The sequence below is a fragment of the Nesoenas mayeri genome (genome assembly GCF_963082525.1).
Source record: "Nesoenas mayeri genome assembly, chromosome: 6".
NCBI lineage: Eukaryota > Metazoa > Chordata > Aves > Columbiformes > Columbidae > Nesoenas > Nesoenas mayeri.
This window is the reverse complement of record NC_137545.1, coordinates 41,916,396-41,940,439: the sequence shown is the minus strand read 5'-3', so window position 1 is coordinate 41,940,439 and position 24,044 is coordinate 41,916,396. Positions and strand designations below refer to the sequence as shown.

The 24,044-nt window shown below is 41.8% G+C and overlaps 1 protein-coding gene across 1 annotated transcript in view; it reads right to left on the bottom strand.

Annotated features, from left to right (window-relative positions):
- The window catches only part of EPC2 (enhancer of polycomb homolog 2), a 45,423-nt gene extending 31,245 nt beyond the window's left edge, over positions 1-14,178 (bottom strand). Inside the window, exon 1 of the mRNA XM_080346319.1 lies at positions 13,802-14,178. Within this exon, the coding sequence (XP_080202445.1) occupies positions 13,802-13,954 (153 nt within the window). The 5' untranslated portion in view covers positions 13,955-14,178. The remainder of the gene's footprint in view (positions 1-13,801) is intronic.
- Between the last annotated feature and the right edge of the window lie 9,866 nt (positions 14,179-24,044).

The following is a 24,044-nucleotide window of genomic DNA, read 5'->3' as shown; positions in this document are numbered from 1 at the left end:
TACTGAGTAAATCTGTCACTCCACCATTAAAATGTGTCTTGGAGAGCTTCACAGCACTGAGTAGGTAATTCAACTAAAATAAAATGTGTTTCATTACTGTATTGCTTTCAAGGGCTGTCCCTAGAGCTGTCTCTTAGCAATTACCACCATGGTACACAGAGTATCACAAATGTTGTTCGGAAGGACTCACGGAGGTTATCTGTCCAGCTCCCACTTGAAGACCTTGATCTCCAACGCTAGATAGGTCAGCCACAACTTGAACAAGTCCTGAAAATCCCCAGTTTGCACAGCCCCTCTAAGTAACCTGTTTCAGTAAGGTACAAACCCTCTTCTGCCAGAGGTAACAAGAGCAGCTCCTTCTCCTCAGAGCAGCTAGGGTCTAAGCTTTTAGCCACTCTGGCAACCCACTGACATTATCTTCCAGGTTCTCAATATCTTTGAGAAACCTGGAGAAAGCAGAGTAACAGGAACGAGCATCCCAAGAGCAGGCTCAGCACCGACTCAGGAGGAGCACTGTCCCTTGCACATACTGATGCACAGCATCATTATATCAAATTCAGCTTCGAATGTTTCAGCTGGGCCAGTCCTCAAGTTTCTCAGCATCCACAAACACAGATGCTCCACTGTTAGCAAACCAACCACTCCTCCTGCAGGATCATCAACAAATTTGCTGAAGATGGACTCTACATGGCCAACCTACCAAAACTGACCAACTTACATATTCCTACCACATCCCCAAAATGAAACAAAGCCAGACGTTCTTCCAGAACGGAATTAAGTAACTTGTAGAGAATCCACGCTGGTCCACAGTGGCCTCAGTAATGAATGGGTAAACAAAGTTTAACCTGCAGAAGTAGTGAAGGAGGACACACACCAACCAAAATTCAAAACACCTTTCAGCTCCATAGCCCATTAAACAGTACAGATGTGTAATTCAGATCCTCAGCTTTTGTGACACTGTTAGTGAGCATATACACAATTCCCAAGGAAAATCTGACAATAAGTGTTAGTACTCACTTTACTTTAAAAAGCCTTCAAGCATAACAAAGCTTTCAAACAGACAAGTCTTCACAGTATCACTGTCACTCAAACAGCAGAGCTTCAAGAGACAGATAAGCCACGTAACTGTTAAAATGAGGGAAAAATATTTCTGCTGAAAATGAAGTTAAATAAAAATTCTAACTCCTGAAACAGTTCTGTTTAAACAAACACTGAGGAGAAAGTTGGTCTAATCAAATGGCTTTATTAAACCTGTAAAAGGTTTTATAGAGATAGATGTAGTAACTGGTACACCAATACACCTTTTTGTCTACTTTTCACCTTTTTGTATGGTTTTGAAAGACATATACTGTACTTTAACCTGTACTTCGTTCTGAAACAGGAGAGATAAAAAGATCTCATATAAAATAACTGAACATTAGAGGAAACACTGAGGGCAGCAAACAGAACACGCTGCCATGGGAATAAAAAGGAGTACCTGTCAAACAGTTATTACCCGCTAATTCCTTAGAAAGCACATCCAAACCTTTCTCACTAGTATGACTGAAAACTTCCAAACAAATACAGCTTAGACAGTCCTATTGCTTCAACTAACAGTAGAACAGAATTACAAGTATCTAAATGTTTATTATATGTAATTCTGCTGCTTTAGCCTATCTATGCATTAAAACAAAATCACTCTCTAAGTGAAAGATGCATCTCTCTAGATGCACTTCAGCCATGCAGGGACCTTCACTGCACAGTAACCATACTGCCAGCAGTTCACAGCAAACCGCTCAAGTCACTATCTCTATATAATCTGTGTATTTTCCTCAGCGCTGCCCATCCTGCCGAGCGGCACAGAGGAGCACCCGGCGCCCAGCAGTCTCACACCACCACCTGTGCAGCCCCAACCCAAAGGACTTGACAGCCTTTCACAACAGGCTTGACAGAGAGCAAGCGGCAGCTTCAGTCCAGAACCAGACTTGAAATCACACCTCTGAACCCACACTGAGACACTGCAATCCTTGCTTTAATTTTTCCCCAGAAGGGGTGGGGAAAAAAAAAGTCGTGCAAGACTGGTACCTAAAAATACATAGCTTTGGTTGCACAGGCTCAGAATAAGGCTCAAAGTCCGAATCAGAGCAAAGTACTGTCAATGCTATGTCCTTACATCCCTGGAATACCACAGGTTCATGTTCTTCCTAATGTTGTATCTGGGAGTTTCTTCACCATGAAAGACAGTTCAATAGTAATAAGCCAATAGGTAACATTCTGCTAAAGACTGTTTTTGTTAAGCTTAAGGGAAACAGTGATCAATACAAAAAAAAATTTTTACCCATTAGAACTGTATTTAGCAACAAATTTCCTTTTATCCTGCTGCTGCAAAACAGAGCACTTGGATCCCAAAGACCAGTTTGGTTTTTTCCTTACCCTTTAAGTTCTCTGTTGCCACCCCTCCTAGTGCTTTCTCTGAAATAGTTTAGCATACTTTAAATAAATGTGTTCGTTTTTTGGATGAGCATGTTCGGAGATGCCTATGGTTGAATACCACCCTCAACGTGAAAAGCTGATCGCTGCTTTAATTATGAAATTGTAATGAGGAATTCTGTGTTGGATAGACACCCTGGAAGACAAAGCTTTAGGGCTAAACTTATCTGTTCCCTTCTTTGTTCCTACAAATGACATCATACAAGCAATGCTACAACTCTTTAAAAGGTTACTGCAGCACTTCTATTCACTCACTAATATTTCTGTTTACCCTGTGAGATAGTAACTAATGAAACATGTTACAGTTCACTCTAAGAAAATAATTTCCTCTTTGCCAGCCCTTTCACTGCAGAGCTTCAGACCACACCATTTACATATTTGCAATGCTGCAGACTGCAATGAAAGAAATGGCTTGACTGACGTTACCAAGACTTAAGGGAAACAAAACATACCACAGCAGAGTTAAAATCAACTCTCTTAATGAGACAGATGGCATTAACTCTACAGCACTGCTGTAAGAAAGATGGAAAAGTGAATTTAAACAGCTCTACCTACTCAAAAGCAGCTATTTCTAGGCCAACCTAGGGCCAACCTTCCAGCCTACCTGCAATCAAGAACTAAACTAAAGTGAAGAATACAAGGAACACTTACTAAAGCCTAGAGAACCTATTTGCTTAACGTTCTAGTCTAATTAGGAAATAGAAATTAACTGATTCATTATATTTAATAAGGAGATTCAGAAGGAAAAAGTATAGAATTTTAATATGAAATGCGCAGGGTCATCTTGCAAAGTCTCAACCACAGGTCATAACTCCTGTTGGGAACACTTGGAGAAAAAAGTGCGTGAAGCTCTAAAGCTCCTTTGATCCAAAGCCTCCCACCTTCTAAAACCACAGCCCTATTGTCTGCACCCTTTTTGCACAACCCTACCCATGTCTTTGTAAAGACTTTTGGTTTTTTATAAAGATTTCCATGACAAAAGCGTAAACTCAAGCACCATCTTCTGTTTTCTTCCGTGGTTAACCCTTTCAATCCTTCACTGCCACAAAGAAACACGGCCAATGGATATTTATCCTCCTCAGTGCAGAAAGAGTTGGGTATTTTCTATCAAGAAGGATTCATTCTTTTCCAATTGATTTTGAAAAGCAAACATTCTAGTAAGCTAACAAAGCTGATCACATATTAATTTCTATCGATCCAGCAGAGAAATAAGCTGTTCAGTAATCAGATCTGTTTCCTCTTTCTACACACTGTCCTCTTAAAGGTTCTATTAGTTGTGAAGTAACACAGAGAGCTGGGCAAACAACAAAAATTCACATATTGAGTCCAAACAGACGCAGCCAAAGCAAAGCTGCTTTACAGCACTGAAACTCCTCTTGGCTCCCCTATGGGATTCTGCCTCTCCATGGAAAGAAGCTCAAGAAAGCCCAGAAGAAGCAGAAGGTCCCGTGTTACCTCCTTACCAGCAGAAAGGGCTCACGGAATCACTTCTCACTTTCACTTTTGGTCGTATCATGTTTTTCCAATTCGATATCCCCACCCTTTTTTTTTAATAATCACAAGAACCACTTGCCACACACTTCTGCACAGCCCTCTGTACTGCTGGATTATGACTACAGGCCAAAAAAAAAGTACTAATGGTAGGCTGCTCTTATAGACAACTCAAAGAGGCGGCAGCAAAGTGAAACGAATTGTACCACTCTGCCCTAAAAATTCACATAAGTCCCTGGAATGGGTAAGATTTCTATTATTTTGCTACTTTAAAGTCACTCCAGGAGTTCAGAAATGAGTGAACTAATATGTCAACAGAAAAAAATTAAAGCCACCAACTTTTCTGTAACTTTCTTCCCTTTTCCAGTTCTTAAACACTGTAATTTCAGAAAGCAATGCTCATTCTATCTAAAAACCAAAGACAGTAATTCTGTGAATACTTTACACATAAATAATCTCGATTACAGACAAACCAGCTGAGCGTTCTCTCCAGAATGCTAATGTAGGCTTCAACAATACAACACGAGGGCCACCAAACACCTGAGCCCACAGCCCTGGCTGCCACTTTGTGTCTTCATTGGGGCTGCGTATCTAAATGAAAAAAATCCAATATGGACCAAATAAAATGCCCAAAAAAATCCTTCATTTCCTCTCTGTCAGTCTGACTAAAGCCAATTTAAAGCACCACAAAGCAACTACAGCAGAAATTGGCCCGTGAGACACTGACGGAAGTAGAAGGGAAGGGAGATGACCAGGGATTACCACAATCATTTCTGTGTTTCTTTAGTTAACCTGGCAAAAAAAAAGACAAACTTTTCTAAACAAGTTTAATCCAGAAAAAGCAAGCAACGCAACTTCAATCATCCTGCGTAATAATGGACATGAAACAACTGTGAGACTTCCCAAATATTACCCTAGTGAGCGGGACAGTAGTCATGCATCAGAGCATGGACAATCATTCCCAGAAATAATGACTGTTTGCTATTTATGAACATATCGTCACAAAACTGTCACTGTTTATGAAAAGTCAAAAAAATCCTAATCACTATATTCTATATTTTAAAGCTACGTTTAATGATACAAGTTTCCAGTCTGCCACAACTTGACTATAAATGAGTTACTAAAACCAGAATTATTGTTATAGTATAACAATTAAATGGAATAATTAAAAATTCCTTTTGGAAAGGCTGAATATGGTATTGATGAGAACTGTGTGTTTCCTGGAAAGCAGGACCATTTTTCCCCCCAGACTCCTTTCCATAACCATAGGACAAAGCTATTACAAGTCCTGTAACATCTACTCAAAAGACATAGAAAGCTGTTCATCTAGCTCCTTGGGATACGTTTGTATCACTCACCATATAATAACTGCAACCTCAGATGGAAAAGATTGTTGACAAACTGCATCTGAGGAATAACTTTTTATTTTCTTAACAGTTTGCTTCAATTAGCATAACTGGATTTTCCCAAGTCAAACAGGGATGGAAAGGTATACACCTACATAGGTAAATCCTTTCTCTTGTTTTTCATGTAATTAACCCCACAATGTATTTTAAAAGGCTGAGATTCCACAACGGCTAGTTTTCCTCTTTATTAAATACAGTAATACACACAGAATCTGAACTCAGTTTAACTCCCAGCTCCAGGCATCAAAACCTCTATGTGACCACAAGTCACAAAACTCCTTCCAGAAGAGGGGAGAAGAGTCACCAGGAGGGAAGACACTGGAAATCCTCCCAGAGAAGCTGGTACCAGTTCCCCACAGGACCTGTCTCCCTGTGGGGAGGCCACAAAGAGCTGGGAAAGGCAGCACAGTGGTGTGAGATGGTGGAGATGTGCATCCTCCAACAACTTCAGCACAGCACAAACCTCACCTGAAGCCACTCAAGAGCCCCACGGGGCCGAGACATCAGAGGTTACTTGCTCTATGACATTTGTTAGCAAAGAAACTCTGTTACCTTAACATTAAAGGTCTGGTCTTTCACACCACCAGTTCTCACCCGTGCCACCCAGGGGAAGTGGGGTCTCCTTTCGTTGGTGCTAAAGGCTAGCTGGTTACACAGACCAAGAGGTGTGAACACGCACAGTGGCTTAAATGGAAGATATGCACTAAAAATAAGTTCCTGTGGTCACAGCAGAACTTAGTGGCTTAGCACTGAAGTTACCAAGAGTCTGGGTACCCAATGAGCCCCTTAATGTCACCTTCATCAGCGATGCGATTTCCAGAAAGTCTGAGGTGTAACTTTTAGAACCAGTTGCTCACAGCCTCTCTCGCTCTCTCACTGCGCTACTCATTGAACCTGCTGACTTCTGTGTAACGTTTTCTTCCCAGGAGAGAGATCCAAAGTTGTTGTTATGGATTTTTACTTAACTGAGGCACACACAGCAATACCAGGGAATTTGTACTGCGTAGACTTTTTAAAACAAATGCCCTCACCAAAATGATGAACCCTGGAGTGCTGAAGACCCGACAAATAAAACAGAAATCCATCATGTTATACTAAAAAAAGATACCAGAAATCGGCCCTAAAGGTAGGGTAACTTAGAAAAAGGGGGGGCTTTGTTCTTTTTGTTTGAGAATCAGGTGTGGTAATCTCAGCTTTTACCTTAAAGGATTAGGCATTTCATTGGTGTAAATGTATTAGTCACAATTAGAATAGCACCAAAATAAGTTAGGAAAAGTAAGAACTCAGGTATTTTTTTTCCTGCAGACTTCTGCTCCCTTATATTTAAAGGACCTCTGTTATGGACACTGACAGTATTCTAATCCAGCACTTTCAGTCACTGTATATGGTGTTTATCACGTATTAACAAGTACGAATTTGCAAAACAGCTTAAAATAAAAACTTTAAAATAATATATTCCAAAATACTTCAACTTTTTATAACTCAGAAACAGTCAACATTAAACATGAAATTATGACAGTCTATAATGATATTACTTTTAGTTTCATTTTCTCTACTTCGTACTCTTTTTCATACAGAGTAATTCAGATGTGGTTCAGTTCTTCACTAATCACATAAATTTCAGTTTTACAGTTAACCTTCACCACCAATGGCTTTTGCAACACCTAAGATTTAACTGCAATTTTGTTTATGCCCATTTAAATGTGTTATTTATCTCTTTAGAAGTTGAACAGTTAGAACGATAAATATGCTAAGGCATAACTGTCCAAATAAGTATAAACAAGGCACAGCTTTGCTGGCAAAATAAATGACAAATAACGTTCTGAATGCCTAGCATCAAACAAAATTATCTTTCTTAAGAGAAATAATTAAAACCAAGATTAATATAGGCAGATCTACGGTCTGTTGATCTACATTATTCACACGGGACATATCAACTGATCCCAAATTGTCCAAAGCTGACTACTGCACCATTTTGCCAAGCAGGAGCAATATGAAATCTGGCACCACAGAATTCAAAGCACAACTGAAGCTGCCCAAGGTATTTCTTCCCGAGGTTTTCTTAAACTGAAGGAAAAGGAAAACCCGCTACCTCCATCTGTGATGTTCCAGAGCTGAGCGACAGAGAACAGAGAGGCAGATTGCAAAACGTTCTCCTGATCTTTCACCACAGAGTTACAGCTCAGCTGGGGAACCTACCCATCAGGGAAAGCTCCTGCCTAACCGAGGCCTGACTCCTAATTAACGTGACTCTCAATTAACATCCCTGCAGATACCATTGTTCTCTGCCATGGACCCAAACAAGTTAGCACAGATTTAATGGCCCGGTGTTAAGTGACCCCATGCACGCAATTGTAGCCTGCAGCAAAAATGCACCTTTATCTAAATGGAGTGTGGTTTTAAGATATGGCTGAACTCATCTAACCTCAGGATGACACCAAAGGCAGGGCAGTCACACTTCTGCATGCACAACTCTTCTAACCCACATGCTCCTGCCACTTCTCCTAGAAGAACAGGATGCTCAGCTTCCCCATGGTGGGTTTTCTTCTTCCTCCCGCCCCTCCAGTGCCCCTCAGTACTCCAACCCTACTCACTGCAGACCACAGTTACTCCACATCAGCCACTATCTTGAAAACATGCTCCAAGATAAACTACTTGATATTTGTCACAGGTTAAGCCTATCCTCACAAGCAGTTGTTTTGGGTTAGCTGGTAGGTGTGATGAGCCCTAAGAAATTGATAAATCTTGAGACTTAAGAGCCAATCTTTGCATTGTTTAACTTCAACCACATCAATACAGCCAGAACTAATTAAAACAAAAGCTACTCAGTTTAACAGTTCACTATGCTCAGCTACTCTGACATTTAAATGGGGTTCACATTCATCATGCCTTATTTTCATCCCCACTCAAGTCAACACAATCCAACCTGCTTGGTGTTCAGTCTGATATACCATTGCCAAATGGGACATTAAAAGCACCAGCACTGGGCTGAAAGGAAGTTTCTGACAGCCACAAAAATACTTTGCAGGTGAAAGCACAGGAAGGACAGAGGATCACAGCTGAAAACAGAAATAATGGAGGGGAAATACGCACTTGTGAGGAACATCACTGCAAAGGGAAGGAGAAAAATGCAGGACCTGAAGGCAGGGGAAGAGGTCTCATAAACAGAACTGAAGTTTAAAATTCCATAAATAAAGATTACAACACAGCATTATAACACCTACTACCAAACACACTTCAGTAATCGCAGCAGTCTCCAAACATACCCAAAATATGTAAATAAACAAAGACGAACTCAAACTGAGAAATAAATTTCCACTGGGAATTACACTTCCCCAACACATAAGCCAGTTGATTCTAATCAAACAAACCCCATTTCTTTCCTAAGGAAAATCTGCTGTCTTGATTTCACTTGGCTTTACACAGAAGTAAAATCTTTTCAGTTTCTTACCTGAACTTTCATTAGGCCTTTTTGAGGGATTTTTGTTGTACAGACTATTTGCACAGTTTAAACTAAAGTTATCCTCTGTTGACCTTTTATTTTACACACTGGTGTCCTGGCTTCTCTTCTGTTCTACAAAGCCCCTCATTTATAAGAAACTTTGAGGGTTCAACCACAGGTTATGAACTCACATCCAACATCAAAATCTCAAGTCAGAACAGATTCTGACCACATGGGAAGTCATTTATGCACATTTATGTTTTTAAACCTAAACCTGAGTGCACCAGACAGTAGCAGGTATTTCTGATCAAGAGCTTAACTAAGTCCTCACACATTTGATAAGGGTTGCTCTGGAGTGGCCAGCCTCACCCTTCAGTGGCCCTTTCTGTGCAAGTTTGGAACATTTCATTGCGTTTTTATAGCACCTTCCTAAAAGTCATGGGTGTTGACAGCACAACAAACATCAGAACTTCATCTCTCTCTAAAAGAAAATACCATCATCATCATGAAATTTAAGCTAATTGTTGTTTTAAGGCACCTACTGTTTAACAGTATCATTCCGTATGAATAATTATTGCTAAATTGGGACTAAAAGAAAAAAAATCCATTCATGCTATGAAAACAACTATATGTAACATTTTCACATACAAAATCAACCTTAAAAGACTTATGCTTCCCAAAAAAGATGTGATGGTGTGCCTGGAGTGGAGGGGAGAGACTCGCCACTGAACTGCAAACCCTGATTTCACTGCAGAGAACAAGCTGGTAGCACTCCACACAATTCCAAGATGTAGATATGTATCAAACAAGACTAACTCCCTCTGTGTTGACAACTACCTGTAATATGTCAAAAACTCCATTGATCTCCTTATACAAAAGTGGCACTATCAGTTAATGCAATGTATTAAAAAAAAAGCATATAATCTGTAAAATGTGCACCATTTTGATGACAGGGGCAAAAGCAGAGCACCCATAAAGTCCCCAGCCAATGTCAATGTGTTTATGCTCATACATGCAGGATGCAGCCCCTCCAAGAGAAGATTAAGTGATTATTATTCGATCTGATGCACAGAAATCACACAAAAAAAAAAAAAGCCTGGGCACAAGAATACGTACCAAAAAACCATGAAAGTAGGACTGGGTCATAAACTTTAAAAAGAGAAGTAAGCATTGCCATAACATTAATTATATCTCTGGGTGTATGTATATATTTCAAATTCCTCCTGATTTAAGTATTCTAGTTCACTGTATCAGCAAACATATTAAGTGTGTTACACCATATCAGAAAAAAAATCCAAACAAAAAAAATCTACAACTTGCGCAAAGTCGATGGTTCCTGCTTTAAAAGGAGAATGAATATGCTGCTTCAGAAGCATCAGGAGCTCCAGGATGCCTGAAAAGCCAGATGCTGAACACCTGGAGTTCCCAGGGTTACAACACAGACCAATGAATGGAAAGATGGACGGAGTATGAACAGAAGGGAAAGGAAGAAAAAGTTTCTTCACTTTAACTACCTCTAGCCTGTCAAAATACTCAAAATTGAACATAATATTTAATGATCAGTGAAAGAGCATCCTGAGGTGATCACTCAAGGACTGACAATGGAAGTCACTTCTCATTCATCCTCTGTCAGCATTTTAATCACATTAAACCATGTCCTTAACTCGCTATTCGTGCACTTTTTCCTCTATAACCTCCGCCTTGCCATGTGCTGTCAAGCTGAGCTGTAAATGAATGTATATTCAAACAAGAATTTGGAGACGAACGTTCAGACAACTTTGACCCAGCAATCTAGGTATCATCAATTACCACCATGCTTTTAGCTTCCTAACAACACAAGTAAATTTACTTCTGAAAGCCTTTAGCCTGCATTTGCCTCATTATTGAGCAGGAGTTTTTCCCCTACAAAGTGCAACTCAGCCATGCCTAGTAACACATATTCTAATTAAAACCACATAGTTATGCGAAGAGAAACAAAACCAGGGCTTATCTATTCTGCAACTCTTCCCCCTTCTAGCCAAAACAATTCATTAGCATTAGAAAATAAACTCTCACTCATCAGAAAAAAGAATATATATAAAGTGTCCCTGCTCAGTTTCTGAAGCTCTCAAAAGGACATTAAGCTTTTGCTTCATAGTAATTTCTCTCTTACATGAGTTAAAAACAAACAAACAAACCCAGACAGTTTTCTTCCTCAGGCTTAATTTAGAGTAAATTAAAAGCACCTTCTAACATAAACATGCTACAGACCAGAAGCCTAATTCCTTCACAGCTGGAATCTCCAGGTGAGGGAAATGAGTTGTTGATTTGGAAAATGCTATAAGTGGATATCTATCTCTAAAATACTTATAGAATTAGTTCCAGAATATTCATCAAGATCAAATAAAAAGTCAAATAAAGATGCTTCTATGTTCCAAACAATAGTACTAGTGGGGGGAAAAAAACACAAAACCACACCACAAACCCACAAACCAAACATTAAAAACAAAAGGACCAAAAGCTGCACTTTTGTATACACAAAATATCAACCATGAACAAAGCAAATCACATGCCTGTACTAGCAAAACCACGTTGTAAAGAACAAGTCAGACAGACATGTCAATCTTAATCGTTTTCAATCTTGCAAATCTGTAAATACCTAGTTATTTTCAGGGAAAATAGCCCTGGAAGATGCTCCGTGAGCCCAGGACGGGCTGTACTACAAGAGGCTTCACCCAGGGCAGCACAGCGAGGGACGTGGGTACTCGGGCAGAGAAACAGGCTTTGTGTCTCTGTACAGCAAACAGGAATCGTCAGCTACCCTGATGCTTCAAACACCTCTCGCAAGATGCACCCCTGGCCAAAGCCTGGCTAAAAAAAGCCCTTGAGACTCTCAAGTAATTGAGATGTCAGAAATGAAAATGTAGGTCTCACTTTCCCCCTGCAAAAGTCCCTTTCAGGATACATCAAATTGATCGTAACAATATTTGCTATGAATAAAAGCTGTTTAAATACTTCTCAAATATTTAAGGACCGTCATCTACGACAGCCCTTCCTAGAAGGGTGTTGTATACCACTACCACAAAAATTTACATTAAAGAATTATTTGTGCAACACTGAGAAGACGGCTACTCCGTGAATGAAACTGTCACTACACGGCAATAATCTAAACAATCTACTAACAGTTCAGTTTATAATCTTGTCTGGTTGATGCATCTAGCACTATGCTTATGTATTGCTTCAATGACCATTTCATTTTGAGACTATTACATAATATATCAAATATAGCCACATTTCAGGGCAGAGAAAATAAGCCTCGTTCTTACAGAAAAGCAACATTCTAGTACAACACTAAAGCAGTTCTATTGAAGTATAAATCTGATCTCCACAATCAGCTAAGCAGTCCACAAGTAGCTTGCTTGAACCCTTAAAGCAATTTTCCATTTCCAACAAGTTTATTAGTTTATTTAAAACATGCTTTATCAAAATAACACAATCATTTTTAAAGTCAAGCCATATTTTATAAACATTAAATGCAAACACAGCACAGTAGACTTCAAAGACTGAGAAAAACCAAATTACTCTCCAAGATTGCTTCGTTAGTACCACACTGCTGTTTCTGTTAAATATGCTTCCGGATTCTAGTAGAAATTTAGTCTTTGGGTAGCACTGAAAGTTTTGATCACAGGGTATTACACATTATAAAAAAAAGGGGAGGGGGAATAATAATAATAATGATAATAATAATAATAATAATAATAGAGGGGTAAGACAGCAGACTCCTTTTAATATCAACAATCAAGTGAGAAAAACCTATCAGAACAGCACGGAGCCTCCTCTGACAGCTGAACCCTCGGAAAAGCCAATCCCCAGCATCGAGGTTTGGCTGAGGCGGAGACAGATTCATTGAAGAAATTCTTGAGGGTGCATCCACTATGGGCTCTGCACACAAGCACAGACACATCAGGCGACAGCCCCTGTCTGAGCCGCGTACAGCCTGTGTCTGAGCCGCACACAACCCTAAGGAGCACGGGAGTCGATGTCTAAAGGTCAGTAAGACAAAACTGCACATTTAAACGACACCAGAACTCTGTGCAAGCATCTTCAAAGTGCTGCTTGTCAAAAACCCCAGAAACTTATCTTAAGCGGACAAAAGCTTTCCCCCTCCCTATAACGCTACAAGAAGAACAAGCATCACATATCTATTTTTAACAAGCGCTGGTTTATTTAGAAACGGTATTATTAACGCTTAGAAGCCTGATGCTTAATGCAACTCGACCAGCCGATACATCTGACATTTGATGTGCACCACGCAGCGCAAAATATCTATTTTGGAGAAGCACGAGCAGCACACGGACTCGTTGCAAGTGCCGAGAATCTCCCACAGCGCAGGAACGAGCCCTACGGATGGATCCCTGCGGGTCCTTTCCCACTCGTGACACTCAATGATTCTACGAGGCGAAGCCACTCGCAAACACGGGGACAAGCTGGAGTTCAGCACAAAGTGCAGTTCAAAAGCTTCCAGCGGGGAGAGAGCGGGTAAAACGCCGCTGGTGGCTGCAGCCTTGTGGCTGTGACAGCGACACTCGGCGCGTCCCGTTCGCTGCCGTTCGGGCGCTCCGGGCCCCGCCGGTTCCCGCCCGCTCCACGCAGAGCGAAGCGGCGGCAAACACACTCTGCGCCAACTGCGCCCGCCCGCTCATTCAGAGACGCGCCTTGCGCTTTCCTCCTCCTTACGCTGGCGTAAAGGCCTCCCCCCCTCCGCTCCCTCCCTCCACCGCCACTAATCAAAACACTCGCGAGTCGGGACGCAAAGAAGATGGCGGAGCAGGGCCCGCTTACGGCGCCGGACAGCAGTTTACGCTGCGCTCTTTGCGCAGGGCCCCGTCGGAACCGTGCAGCGCCGCGGTGGGGAGCGTGCGTAGTGCGCTTGGTGAATGCCGATGGCCTATTTCCCGTGAGGGGAGGGGGGTGTCTGATAAACAATGGTGCCCCCCCTGCGCGGCTCCCTTACCGATTCCTCCTCTTTCTCCATCCCCGTGGGCATCTGCGGCACAGCCCGGTTGATGGAGACGCAGTCGTTGAGGTCGGGCATGTCCTTGCCGCGGTAGATGGGCAGCGGTTTGGCGGCGTCTAGCGCCCGGGCTCGGAAGGAGAGTTTGCTCATTGTCTCCCCCTCACAATAACACCCCGGGGCCGGGCGGGCGGGGGGGCCTTCAGTGCGGCCTCGCCGCCGCCTTCCAGCCGCTCCCGCACCCGGCCCGCACCACCATGGAGGGTCCCGCCGCCCCGGAACAGCTCTCCGCGGGGCCGCCCGTAGCTCACAGCGCACGCCCCGCAGCCCTAGATCCGCGCCGGGCTCGCTCGATCCGCTCCCTGCGCCATGGCAAACATGGCGGACATTAACCAAAGCGGCCAGCGATCCCGGCAGCCACCGCGAGAGCTCGGGCGGGGGGGGCGGCCGGCGAGAGGAGGGAGGAGAGAGGGGGCAGCCGCGCTGCGCGCGCAGCCGAGGGCGGGCGGCTGAGGGGCTGGCGGGGCCGCGGCGGCCGAGGCGGGACGGGGCTGAGGGGGGAGCCGCCGTCTCCCCACCGCGGGCGGAGTCACCGGGAGCGAGCGGAGAAAGTGGCGCCGGGGCGGGTAGCGGCTGGGAGCGCCGTCCCCCGCCACTACCGGCCGGCCCGGGGTGACAGAGCCCGAGGGTCCCCCCGCGGCAGGGGCGGGAGGCCCGTGTGGCGATGGAGGGACGGAGCCCGCAGCCCCGAGCTCCGTCAGCGGCCGTGCTGAGACCAACACGTTTTAACAATAAAAACAACCGGCGAGAGAAAGTAACTTCGATTAGTGTCAGGAGAATAGAGCCAGGCTCTGTGACAACCAATGGTAGGACAAGGGGCAATGGGTACGAACTGGAACACAGGAGGTTCCACTTAAATTTGAGAAGAAACTTCTTCCCGGTGAGGGTGTCAGAGCCTGGCCCAGGCTGCCCAGGGGGTTGTGGAGTCTCCTGTGCAGACATTCCAACCCGCCTGGACACCTTCCTGTGTAACCTCATCTGGGTGTTCCTGCTCCATGGGGGGATTGCACTGGATGAGCTTTCCAGGTCCCTTCAACCCCTGACACTCTGGGATTGTGTGATTCAGTTATTGTTACAAACACAACGCTTCAGAAACAAACTCATACCCACTCATGTTTCCTTAGTCAAGCATGGTGCTCTTTCCGCATGGACTGAGTGTCAAAGAAGTTCTGCGTACAGCAAAATATGGGGCTTCCCATGTGCAGAATTTGTATCACAGACCTGTCCGTAGGTCTGGAGTTACTCAGGATAAATGAGATAACCGCGTGCCCTGTGATGCTGATCTGCTGTAGAAGTTCCTCCTCATGTTCGGTTTGGCCAACTTTAAAAGGACACAACTCTGAGCAAGAACAAGGCATCCCACTTGGAAAGAATAATCCCAAATTCTCCAAGTGGACAAAGCTACAGTCCTCCATCCATCCAGAGCTCCCTGCGCCGGTATGGACTGGAGTCTGCAAAGCCCTTCATCAAACACCTATAGTGCTCCAAATACCTCATCGCTTCCATATTATTTTGATGTCCAGAGATGAGCTGCTTTTTCTCACCTTAGAGCTCTCACAGAAGTTGTCAGGGCAATCTTCTGCCTCCAGAATAAGCTGGAACTGCTAGCACACAAGACTTGACCATGTTACCAGTTGGAACACAATGCCAACTGTATCTAGTATTCCATCTTTTGACTAAAAACAAACAAACAACAAGAAACAAAACAAAGAAAAAAGGAAACAACAAACAAAACTTGACCAAATAGATTTAGTCTCTGAATTGCTGTTCATTTTTAGTTAGCTACTGCATTTGTTATTTGTATGGTTTTATACAGCAAATACAACCACTGTTCATGATAAACACGTGATTTACAAAATGAAGAATAAAGAACTGTGTCAGCTAGAGAGACAGAGAGAAGGAAGGTGAAGCAAGTGCAGTAACACACAACAGGAAAAAAGAAGCAGCAATAACATCACAGTCATGAGCCATGGATCCAAATTAGTTTTGGGTAAGATCTGGAAATTATATTATCTGCTCCTGTGAAAGCGTCAGGTTAATGTTCAGCAATAGTCACATGAACAAATGAAGCTCTAAAAATTGTGAGAAAAGGAACAGAGAACAAAACCGTGATAGATTGCACTTATTTATAATTCCCTTAAAATATTTTTATTCATTAAAGTAGGCAATTCTTTGACTTGGATTAGAATTAACGTGCAAATATTTGGGAGTTGTATACTTTCTAGCTTAGAATTTACAGTTCAGCACCATCTTAGAAGTGACCAAACTTCCAACATCCAAAGTTGATTTGATACCCCCAAATTGATTCACGATTGGTAGCAGCAGACAGTTGCCATTTTCCAAAGAGTTAATTGTGACGCAAATGTCTGCAAATGGCATATGAGGGGCATGAATTCCAGTCCCAGTAAATAAAATGCATTTTCAGCTCATGTTTCATGCATTTTCCATATAAATGCCATCACATGTAGTCTGTTACAGCCCTGCTGTACAGATTACGTGCATTTGAACAGATTAGGGTAGCTGCAAGGAAGCTGAAGTACTTCCTCGAGTAGTTAAAAGACAAGAAGGACTTTCTGCTTCCCTTCTAGCAAGAAAGAGGCATTTTACTTACTGCCGTAAGATTTTTTTGCTTTTTCAGTTAGCACAACAGAACAAAAGATAATAACAACCTTCTCCCTTTGTGTGCGTGTTCTGTTCTTTCTCACTGCTTAAATAATAAAAAAAAAAAAGAACAAACCTGCAACATATTTACCCTCAAGGAGGCTCTTAGTCCTAAACTCATCCCGTTATTTTATTTCTACAAGCAATGCAATTTTTTAAAATGATGCCCTGTAGGATCCTGAAGTTTTTTGTGTAGTCAGAAAAGCCATTGCACATACATGAACATGAGTAGGACTAAAGTTTTGATTTACTTTATCTTAGCTTTAAGGCAGAACCATGCATCTTTTCAGTACATACTCTAATCTCTTGTAAAATATTACAGGTTTTCTGAAGAATTTCAGCTGTAGAAAAATGCTGAACTATATTTGACCTACAGATAACTTACTTTGATGCCCAAATCAAGGACACAATGTCTCAAATGAAATTATTTGCTCAGTTGTTGATTTCTGACTTGTCTTTGTATTTTCTGTGTAAGATAATGCAACTGAATATGCACACACATACTGGATGGACCAAAAATACCCAGATTTCATCTGAACACGTATATCAATGGAAATATTAGCGTTACATGGGCTCAGGTACTTTGTCACGTCCTTTCTTTTGGTTCTGCTTCTCCATAGTAGCATTTATTATAACACAAGGGATGCTTGTTCTCACTGCAGCCGCCTAAAGCCTGGGTCATTTGTGATGGTCTTTTTGCACGTTTTTCCATTGTTGGTTTTGTTGTAATTTTGTTTTTCTAATAATACACATCTCCCTACATTAGTCTTATACCAAACAGAAGCATCACTTATGGATGGTTATGTGAAGAATCCTCAATGTACATTATTGCAATCTGACAGGTCATGAGCATGTAATTGTGTGATGTTTCCTTACAAGTACAAGAAGTATTTTTTTAAAAAATGCATGGACAGTATAGAAATATAGATTGCAGAAGTGGTTAATAGCCTCTGAAAAGGCACAGTGTCATCCAGCCTTGGAGGTTGTTTGAAACCTTAACTGTATGGTGTTAAAAGATCACTAGAGTTTTAGAGTGCTAATGACTTGACCGTGAATACCCCAAAATAATCATCGCAATATGATGCGTATAGAAGAACCGTCTTTGTCTTCTGCAACGTGCCAGGTACACACTGCATGGGGGTTAGAAGATGCAATTAGGGGAGTGATGCTGATGACTCTCTGCTAACAAATATTTCCAATGTCACTGCTACAGCCACTGTACCTTCGGGATTCCTGCCTTGATAGCAGAAGCCTCATTATAGGGGGTTTTGATCTCATGTTTAAGCAAAGCTTCACTCGAAGGGAGCCTGAAAGTAGCCAGGAGGCTGGCTTAGTAACTTCGGCACAAGGGAAAGTGCTGAGCTTTCCAGGAGATATATGAATGGACTAGAGGAGTCTTTTTAAAGGTTATGAAGTCCTTCTTTCTCCCTGTGTCTGAGAACCCCTATTGAAGTGAAAGGAACCTCTGTCCTATTCATTTCAAAGGGGGTTTTGTCAGTAAAAAGAGCTTGATCAAAGTAGCTACTAAGCATGCTTAGTGGCTAATGTTTGGAGTTCAATGTATCAGCTGTTCCAAACCATTTCTATTTCAAATTATTTAAAGGGTTTAGGGGACCGGCAGCCTGTGCGTTTTCCTCTTTAAGGTCACCAAAACCTATCAGCCAAAACGTGAAATCTAGTATGGTGTAACTTCTGGGGAGATGTAAAGCTCTGAATGAAAATTCTAGAAGTTGAAAATGAAGTTAATATCTTGAGTCCAACAGTAACAGACACCATCTAAAACTAAATAAAAGGGCAGCTATGAAAATAGCCAATTCCCTAAATTATAATGGGAAGGTAAAATGATGAAAAATGCTTGAGCTGGGAAGCAGCAGGAAGCTCCTGATCTAAGTTTTATACCAAAAATATCCATGTCAAGAAATACATTTAAAATGAAAGGAAAGCGTGCTTGATGTCTGAATGGTAACACAGGCATCGGAAGGGGGCATCCGCTCTTTAAAGGAACCTGGTGCTGCTGTTTCCTATTGTATAAACTCTTGGATTCTTAGTCAAAAGATAAATGGACTCTTTGACTGTGACTGTGCTCTTCTATGACACAATTCAACAAGCAAGTTAACAACAAAGCAATTACAAAACCATATAAATTTGTCTTAGAATTATATTCCTTAAACCTGCAGGTTTATATGTCAGAGTACTTCCTTATGTCCTTATATGACACAGATACCAGTCACTGAGGCTGCAAAAGCTTCTTCTATTAAGAGATAAAGACATTCAGTTTTACCTCGTAGGCTGAAGTTTGTTCTTCATCAATGTAGACATGCATACATGTATATATTAATATGCCTCACATAGTACTTATGCTGAGCATATGTGGAACATCAAGTAAAACCAGCCACCTGTACGAGTGGAAAACAGGAATCTGGGGTTAATTTTTAAAACAGGCAGGACAGAATATGAAGCAAAAATGATGTATTTGATAACAAAGTGGTAGTCTAGAACAGCAATAATTTTCACGAAGGGGTATGTAATAATAAGGATACTCATAGCTCCAATATGATATGTGTATTCATATTAAAGAAATAACCATCTCAAGAGAGACATCCACTGAAAATCATAAACATTGAAAAGTCTACTGAAAGCATTTTGAACCTATTTGACATCATTTAATGTTGAAAATGGTGGGCATAGAGGGAATCGGTGGTTCTTTTGGTATTTGATGGACAAGATCAGACAGGAGATGCCAGCGCAGCATCCTCGATGTCACAGGGTGTGATCTCGCAGACGTCGCAGCGAAAGTGTGACCTGAAATCACGCCGGGGCAGCTGGCTCAGTGACTCACGTGTGGGTTTGGCACATCGGCCCGGGGCTTCAAAGCAACAGCTTCTTCTGTGTCACTAAAAAGAATTTATGCAAGTGAACGGAAGGAGATAACACCAAAAAGTGTTAAATACCAAACAGGTGCATCATAAAATCTCAGATTTTTATTATTTCTCTTTCCCACTCTCTCCCCTTCCCCCTCAACCAAAAGAAACCCATGTCTTTTGCGCTAAACAAAACCAGATGATGCTCGGCAGGGCAGGGGCTGGTCCCTTCCTGGCCATTCTGAGCGGCGCTGCAGCTGCCTCTGCGCACACACGGCTGGTGTGAATGCTGCACGGTCATTTGTTTTACCACCAGGAAAAAGGCAACTTTACAACACAGTGGCCAGTGAAGAGGAAAAGACGGGTTGTGACTGGAGCTAGAAAACTACTGTCATAATTGGTACATAGCATGGATTGTATTTATACCATTAAGTTTTGGGAAAAACATTAGGTCTTAAAAAGAGTGAGATTTACTCACCTAGAAAAATCTAGCCGAGAAAATAGTGAAAAACAAGTTTACAAATATATACAAATTTATCCCAAAGTCTCACACCTCAGGAGGCAAATACAAGATTTCAAAAATTTCTTTTAATCAATGTGTTGATTAATCAATGTGTTGGGAGCTCCTCAGCTTGTGTTAAAAAATAAAACCCATCCTGCCACTTAAAGTGCCAATATAGTACGAATCACGGAGCATTAAAAGCTGTCGCAGTTTTTATTTGGAATTCTGTGACAAGCTCTGCCCAGCAGTAAGAGCTGCTCCCTTTCCTCTTCAGAGCTTCACAATTCTGCTGAATTTTAGAGCAAGGATAGAAGTGGGTCCGCTTTCTAAAAATAAATTTGCAGACAACTGTAAAAGTAAGAAATCAGGAAATACCCAAGGCGTAACTTTTTATAAATACACTAAAAACCACATGCTTACCTCAGAAGAAAAAAAGAAATTGATAATTGCTGTCTTCTGGAATAGTGGCCCAGATATAACAACTTTTCTTACCGTTTGATAATGGCAACATTTTCCCTGCTCACCTAGTTCTGAGGGAAGCAGGAAGGGCGTTTTAATGGCTTAATACAGTAAAAATAGGAAGGAAGGTGCAGCTGGCAGCCAAGTCTCTCACCTTTGCCAATGCAGTGGATGTTTCTTTTCCATCATAGTGGGATATCTTTATTTGTAGCTTGATGTCGGGGTGCCTGGCTGAACCAAGGTGATCCCCCAAATCCCCCTACCCCACATCGTTGTTGTGAGTTGCAGTCGAAAGGCATTTCCCCAGGAGGAAAGACTGTACTTTTGTTTGATGCTAATCAGAGGGGAGTTCATCATCACTTGTATCAGAGTAGCGTCGTCGTGTGTTCTGTAGTGTTGTCGTGTGTTCTGTACTTTCCCCGTTTTTCAGGAAAATTGGACAGAAAGCAATCACAGAAAAAAGCAAAAGTCTTTCAGCAACATTGCTGAGCATCAAGAAACAAAAATATTAGCTTGATTGCAGGAAAAATCAAAAGGAAGTTGAAGCATTACAATGGCAATGAATAATGGTGCTACCGTTCGTAGTACACTGTCAGCACATAAATTCATAGTAATGGAAGTTTTTAGTCTTCTATTGTAACTTATGCAATCAACATTGAAACTTTAAAATGTATTCAAGCTTCACGTTTCTCTGCTTCCTTGAAAATAAGATTTTTTTAAAAAGAAAACATTATATAAAGAAGATACTTTTGTCATACAGACATCAGTCCTGGCAAATCTGATACAGCATTTCCTCTTCCAAATTGCTATTGATCACCATTCGTTGAAATATCTTGCCATGTATATAATCATCTTGATAAATACACAAATGCTTTGGAAGACCTGCTTCCAGGGAAGTCACACATTTATACCTGTGATTGCTTCCTCAGAATCAATGTTGCAAACCATGCTCAGCTGAGCAATTTATTCTTATTTAAGTGACTAATGATTCCATGCTGCTCCCTAAAAAGAGGGAGAAGTTCGCCTGTCAGCACATTCGGCTTCTTCACTCTTTTGCTTTAGGTTCAGAGCCAAACTCTTTTTGGAAGGAGGAGCAATGTTTACAGCTGAGGTGAACCTCAGTGCCTCGTACCCGTCACTGGGTCCTGCCCTGGAAAGCCCCACGTCAGGGATTTCATGGAATCACAGAATCCCAGGTTGGAAGGGACCACAAGGATCATCTGGTCCAGCCTTTCTTGGCACAAGCCCGGTCTTAGACAAGCTGGCCCAGCACCCTGTCCAGCTGAATCTTAACAGTGTCTCATGCTGGAGAATCCACCACTTCCCTGGGGACATTATTCCCATGGCTGATTTGAGCTGAGAGGAGCCAGTTTGGAGTAGGCACCAGCTCAATGTTGAGGGAAGGCTGAGGAACCAAGAAGAGGGAAGTTTGGTGCAAATGCAAATCTGCAGGTACTCTCGCTGTATAATGCCAATCTGAGAGCTTTTATTTCAGTTATCTTGAGAGGATATTTTCACACAGCTGAGTCTAACTACATATTCCTCTAAGACTGAACTTGAACCTGGATGTGTAGAGCCTCCACCTTGTGTCCTGGACTCAGGTTTGGAGTATAGACAGAGCAGTACCTGTTCACAACATTTCTCCGAACTTCACTAATCAAAAAAGGAAGAAAAGAGAAGTATGAACTGAATTGTGGGCATGGGATAGAGCAGACACTGGTGACAGTGAGGGGAAGGTGATGCCTTCAAGTTTGAGTTGCCATGTATAAGCCTCGGCAGCTTACAAATGCAAATGGTGGATATATCAAGGTAATATTTGTGGAACTCCAGTGAAGATATGTAGCCAAAGAGGAACGAGGAAGGCTGAAAAATTCTAAGTTTGTCATAAATATTTTAAATAAATTTTCACTGTGTGTAGAGATATAGTAAGAATGTTCTTTGCCCAGTGAATCAAATAACGGAGGAGGCTCAGAGATGCCCAGGCAGCCACCCAGGGTCTCCTTGACCTGCCACAAAACCAGCTGCAACTCTTTCACTTTCTGTCCAGGTTACCCCGCTGTGAGGCAACGCAAGACAAACTCCTGCCAAACTTCATTCCTTGGTGCTGAGGCTCTGAAGGCTCTGGTAACATTTATGCAACAGGTCTCGTGCTTGGACATAGAAAAATCAAGGAATGTCATGGGCGTGATGAGAATCTCTAACCCCAAATTCCTGAATAATGCCTATGGGATTAAAAATCAGGTCAGCAAGTGCTTCTGGCTACTCCAGGTGTAGCAAAAATCTTGTAAGACAAAAGAATGACTGAGTTTGGTAATGTTTCTGGAAGTACCTGAGTAGTGTCAGTAATTAGTCATTCTTAAAAACGAAAGAGAAACAAAAGAGTGAAAAATACTGCCATTACGTAAAGAGAACATTTCATCAGAGTTTTAGTATAAATCTTCAATTGAAAAAAATGCCAGTGCAGTAGTTACATTTTCAAGGAACACAAATGAATCCATTCCTATTTTCCCCCAAATATTCCGTGGGGTTTTTTTGTAAATTAATGTCTTTACACAGTTCTTTTATTACTTTAAACATGCAGATATTTTTGTGAGCTTTTCCTGAAGTCACAGGTTAATCCTTTCGAAAACGATCCATAAAGCCTAAGAGTTGCAAGTAGTTTTAACCCCAACTTGTCTGTTTTATCCAAAATACCTTTGTAAGCTACCAAGCTTTTTCCTCTGAGTGAAATTATAATTCAACATGGGCTGTGCTTTCTTTGATCAAAAAGAACAACAGATTTAAATTTTCCTCAAAAGCAAAAAACTGCAGTAGGAGAGATAAAGACATATTTCTTTGTAGTTCATGTACCCATCCATCTGAGATGTTGCCCACTTGGGGAACTTGATGAACAGCTTGTACTCAAAATTTAAATAATAATGATAATAAACGCACACAAAGTATTGTCTACCACTGACCCACAGCAACCCATAAAGCAAAACAAAACACTTTCTAATCAATTTCTTGTTATATTCAACACTGAGCCAATAAAACTTTTATGTGGTGGTTCTAGCAGGAAGAAAGTATATTACTGTCAAAGCAGAAAAACAAATGCATAGATTTAGCCCAATAGCAATTTTTTTGTTTAAAGCTTCGGGCTTATTGCAATGTATAGCCTCCTCAGGTTATAAGACCATAATCAAGCTTTCCCTGTACTGTTTTACTGCTTTCCAGCCAAATATAATACCATATGGCAAAATGAAACAAAGCAGTTATTCTAAATTACTGTTAACGAAAGAAGTAGAGAGGGAGAGAAACAGTAGTTTGATACTGAGGATCACCACAGTGGGGGGAGAAGATTTAGCCTCAGACTGTCTGAAATTAATCTACCTGTCAACCTATTGGATTTGTCCCGTGATCTCAAGAACCAGCAGTTCTGGGATGGGTTGGGAAAGCTGTGAGTTACTGGAGCACTTCACAGGAACTCCGCAAACCCTTTCACCTTGCTGTAAGACGGCCCTTCTGCTGTCCCTCTTCCCCTGGAGAAATCAGCTCTTTAGAACTTTCTAAGAGAGAATACTGAAAGATTGAAGGCGCCAGAGTGCTCAGCTCTTCAAACCACTTTTCAAAACATTTCCATGTGAAAGCAGATGACGTGTGTCTCCAAGAACACTCCAGTCAGCCCAGCAGCATCAACTCATCACCTGCAAGGCTTAGACAC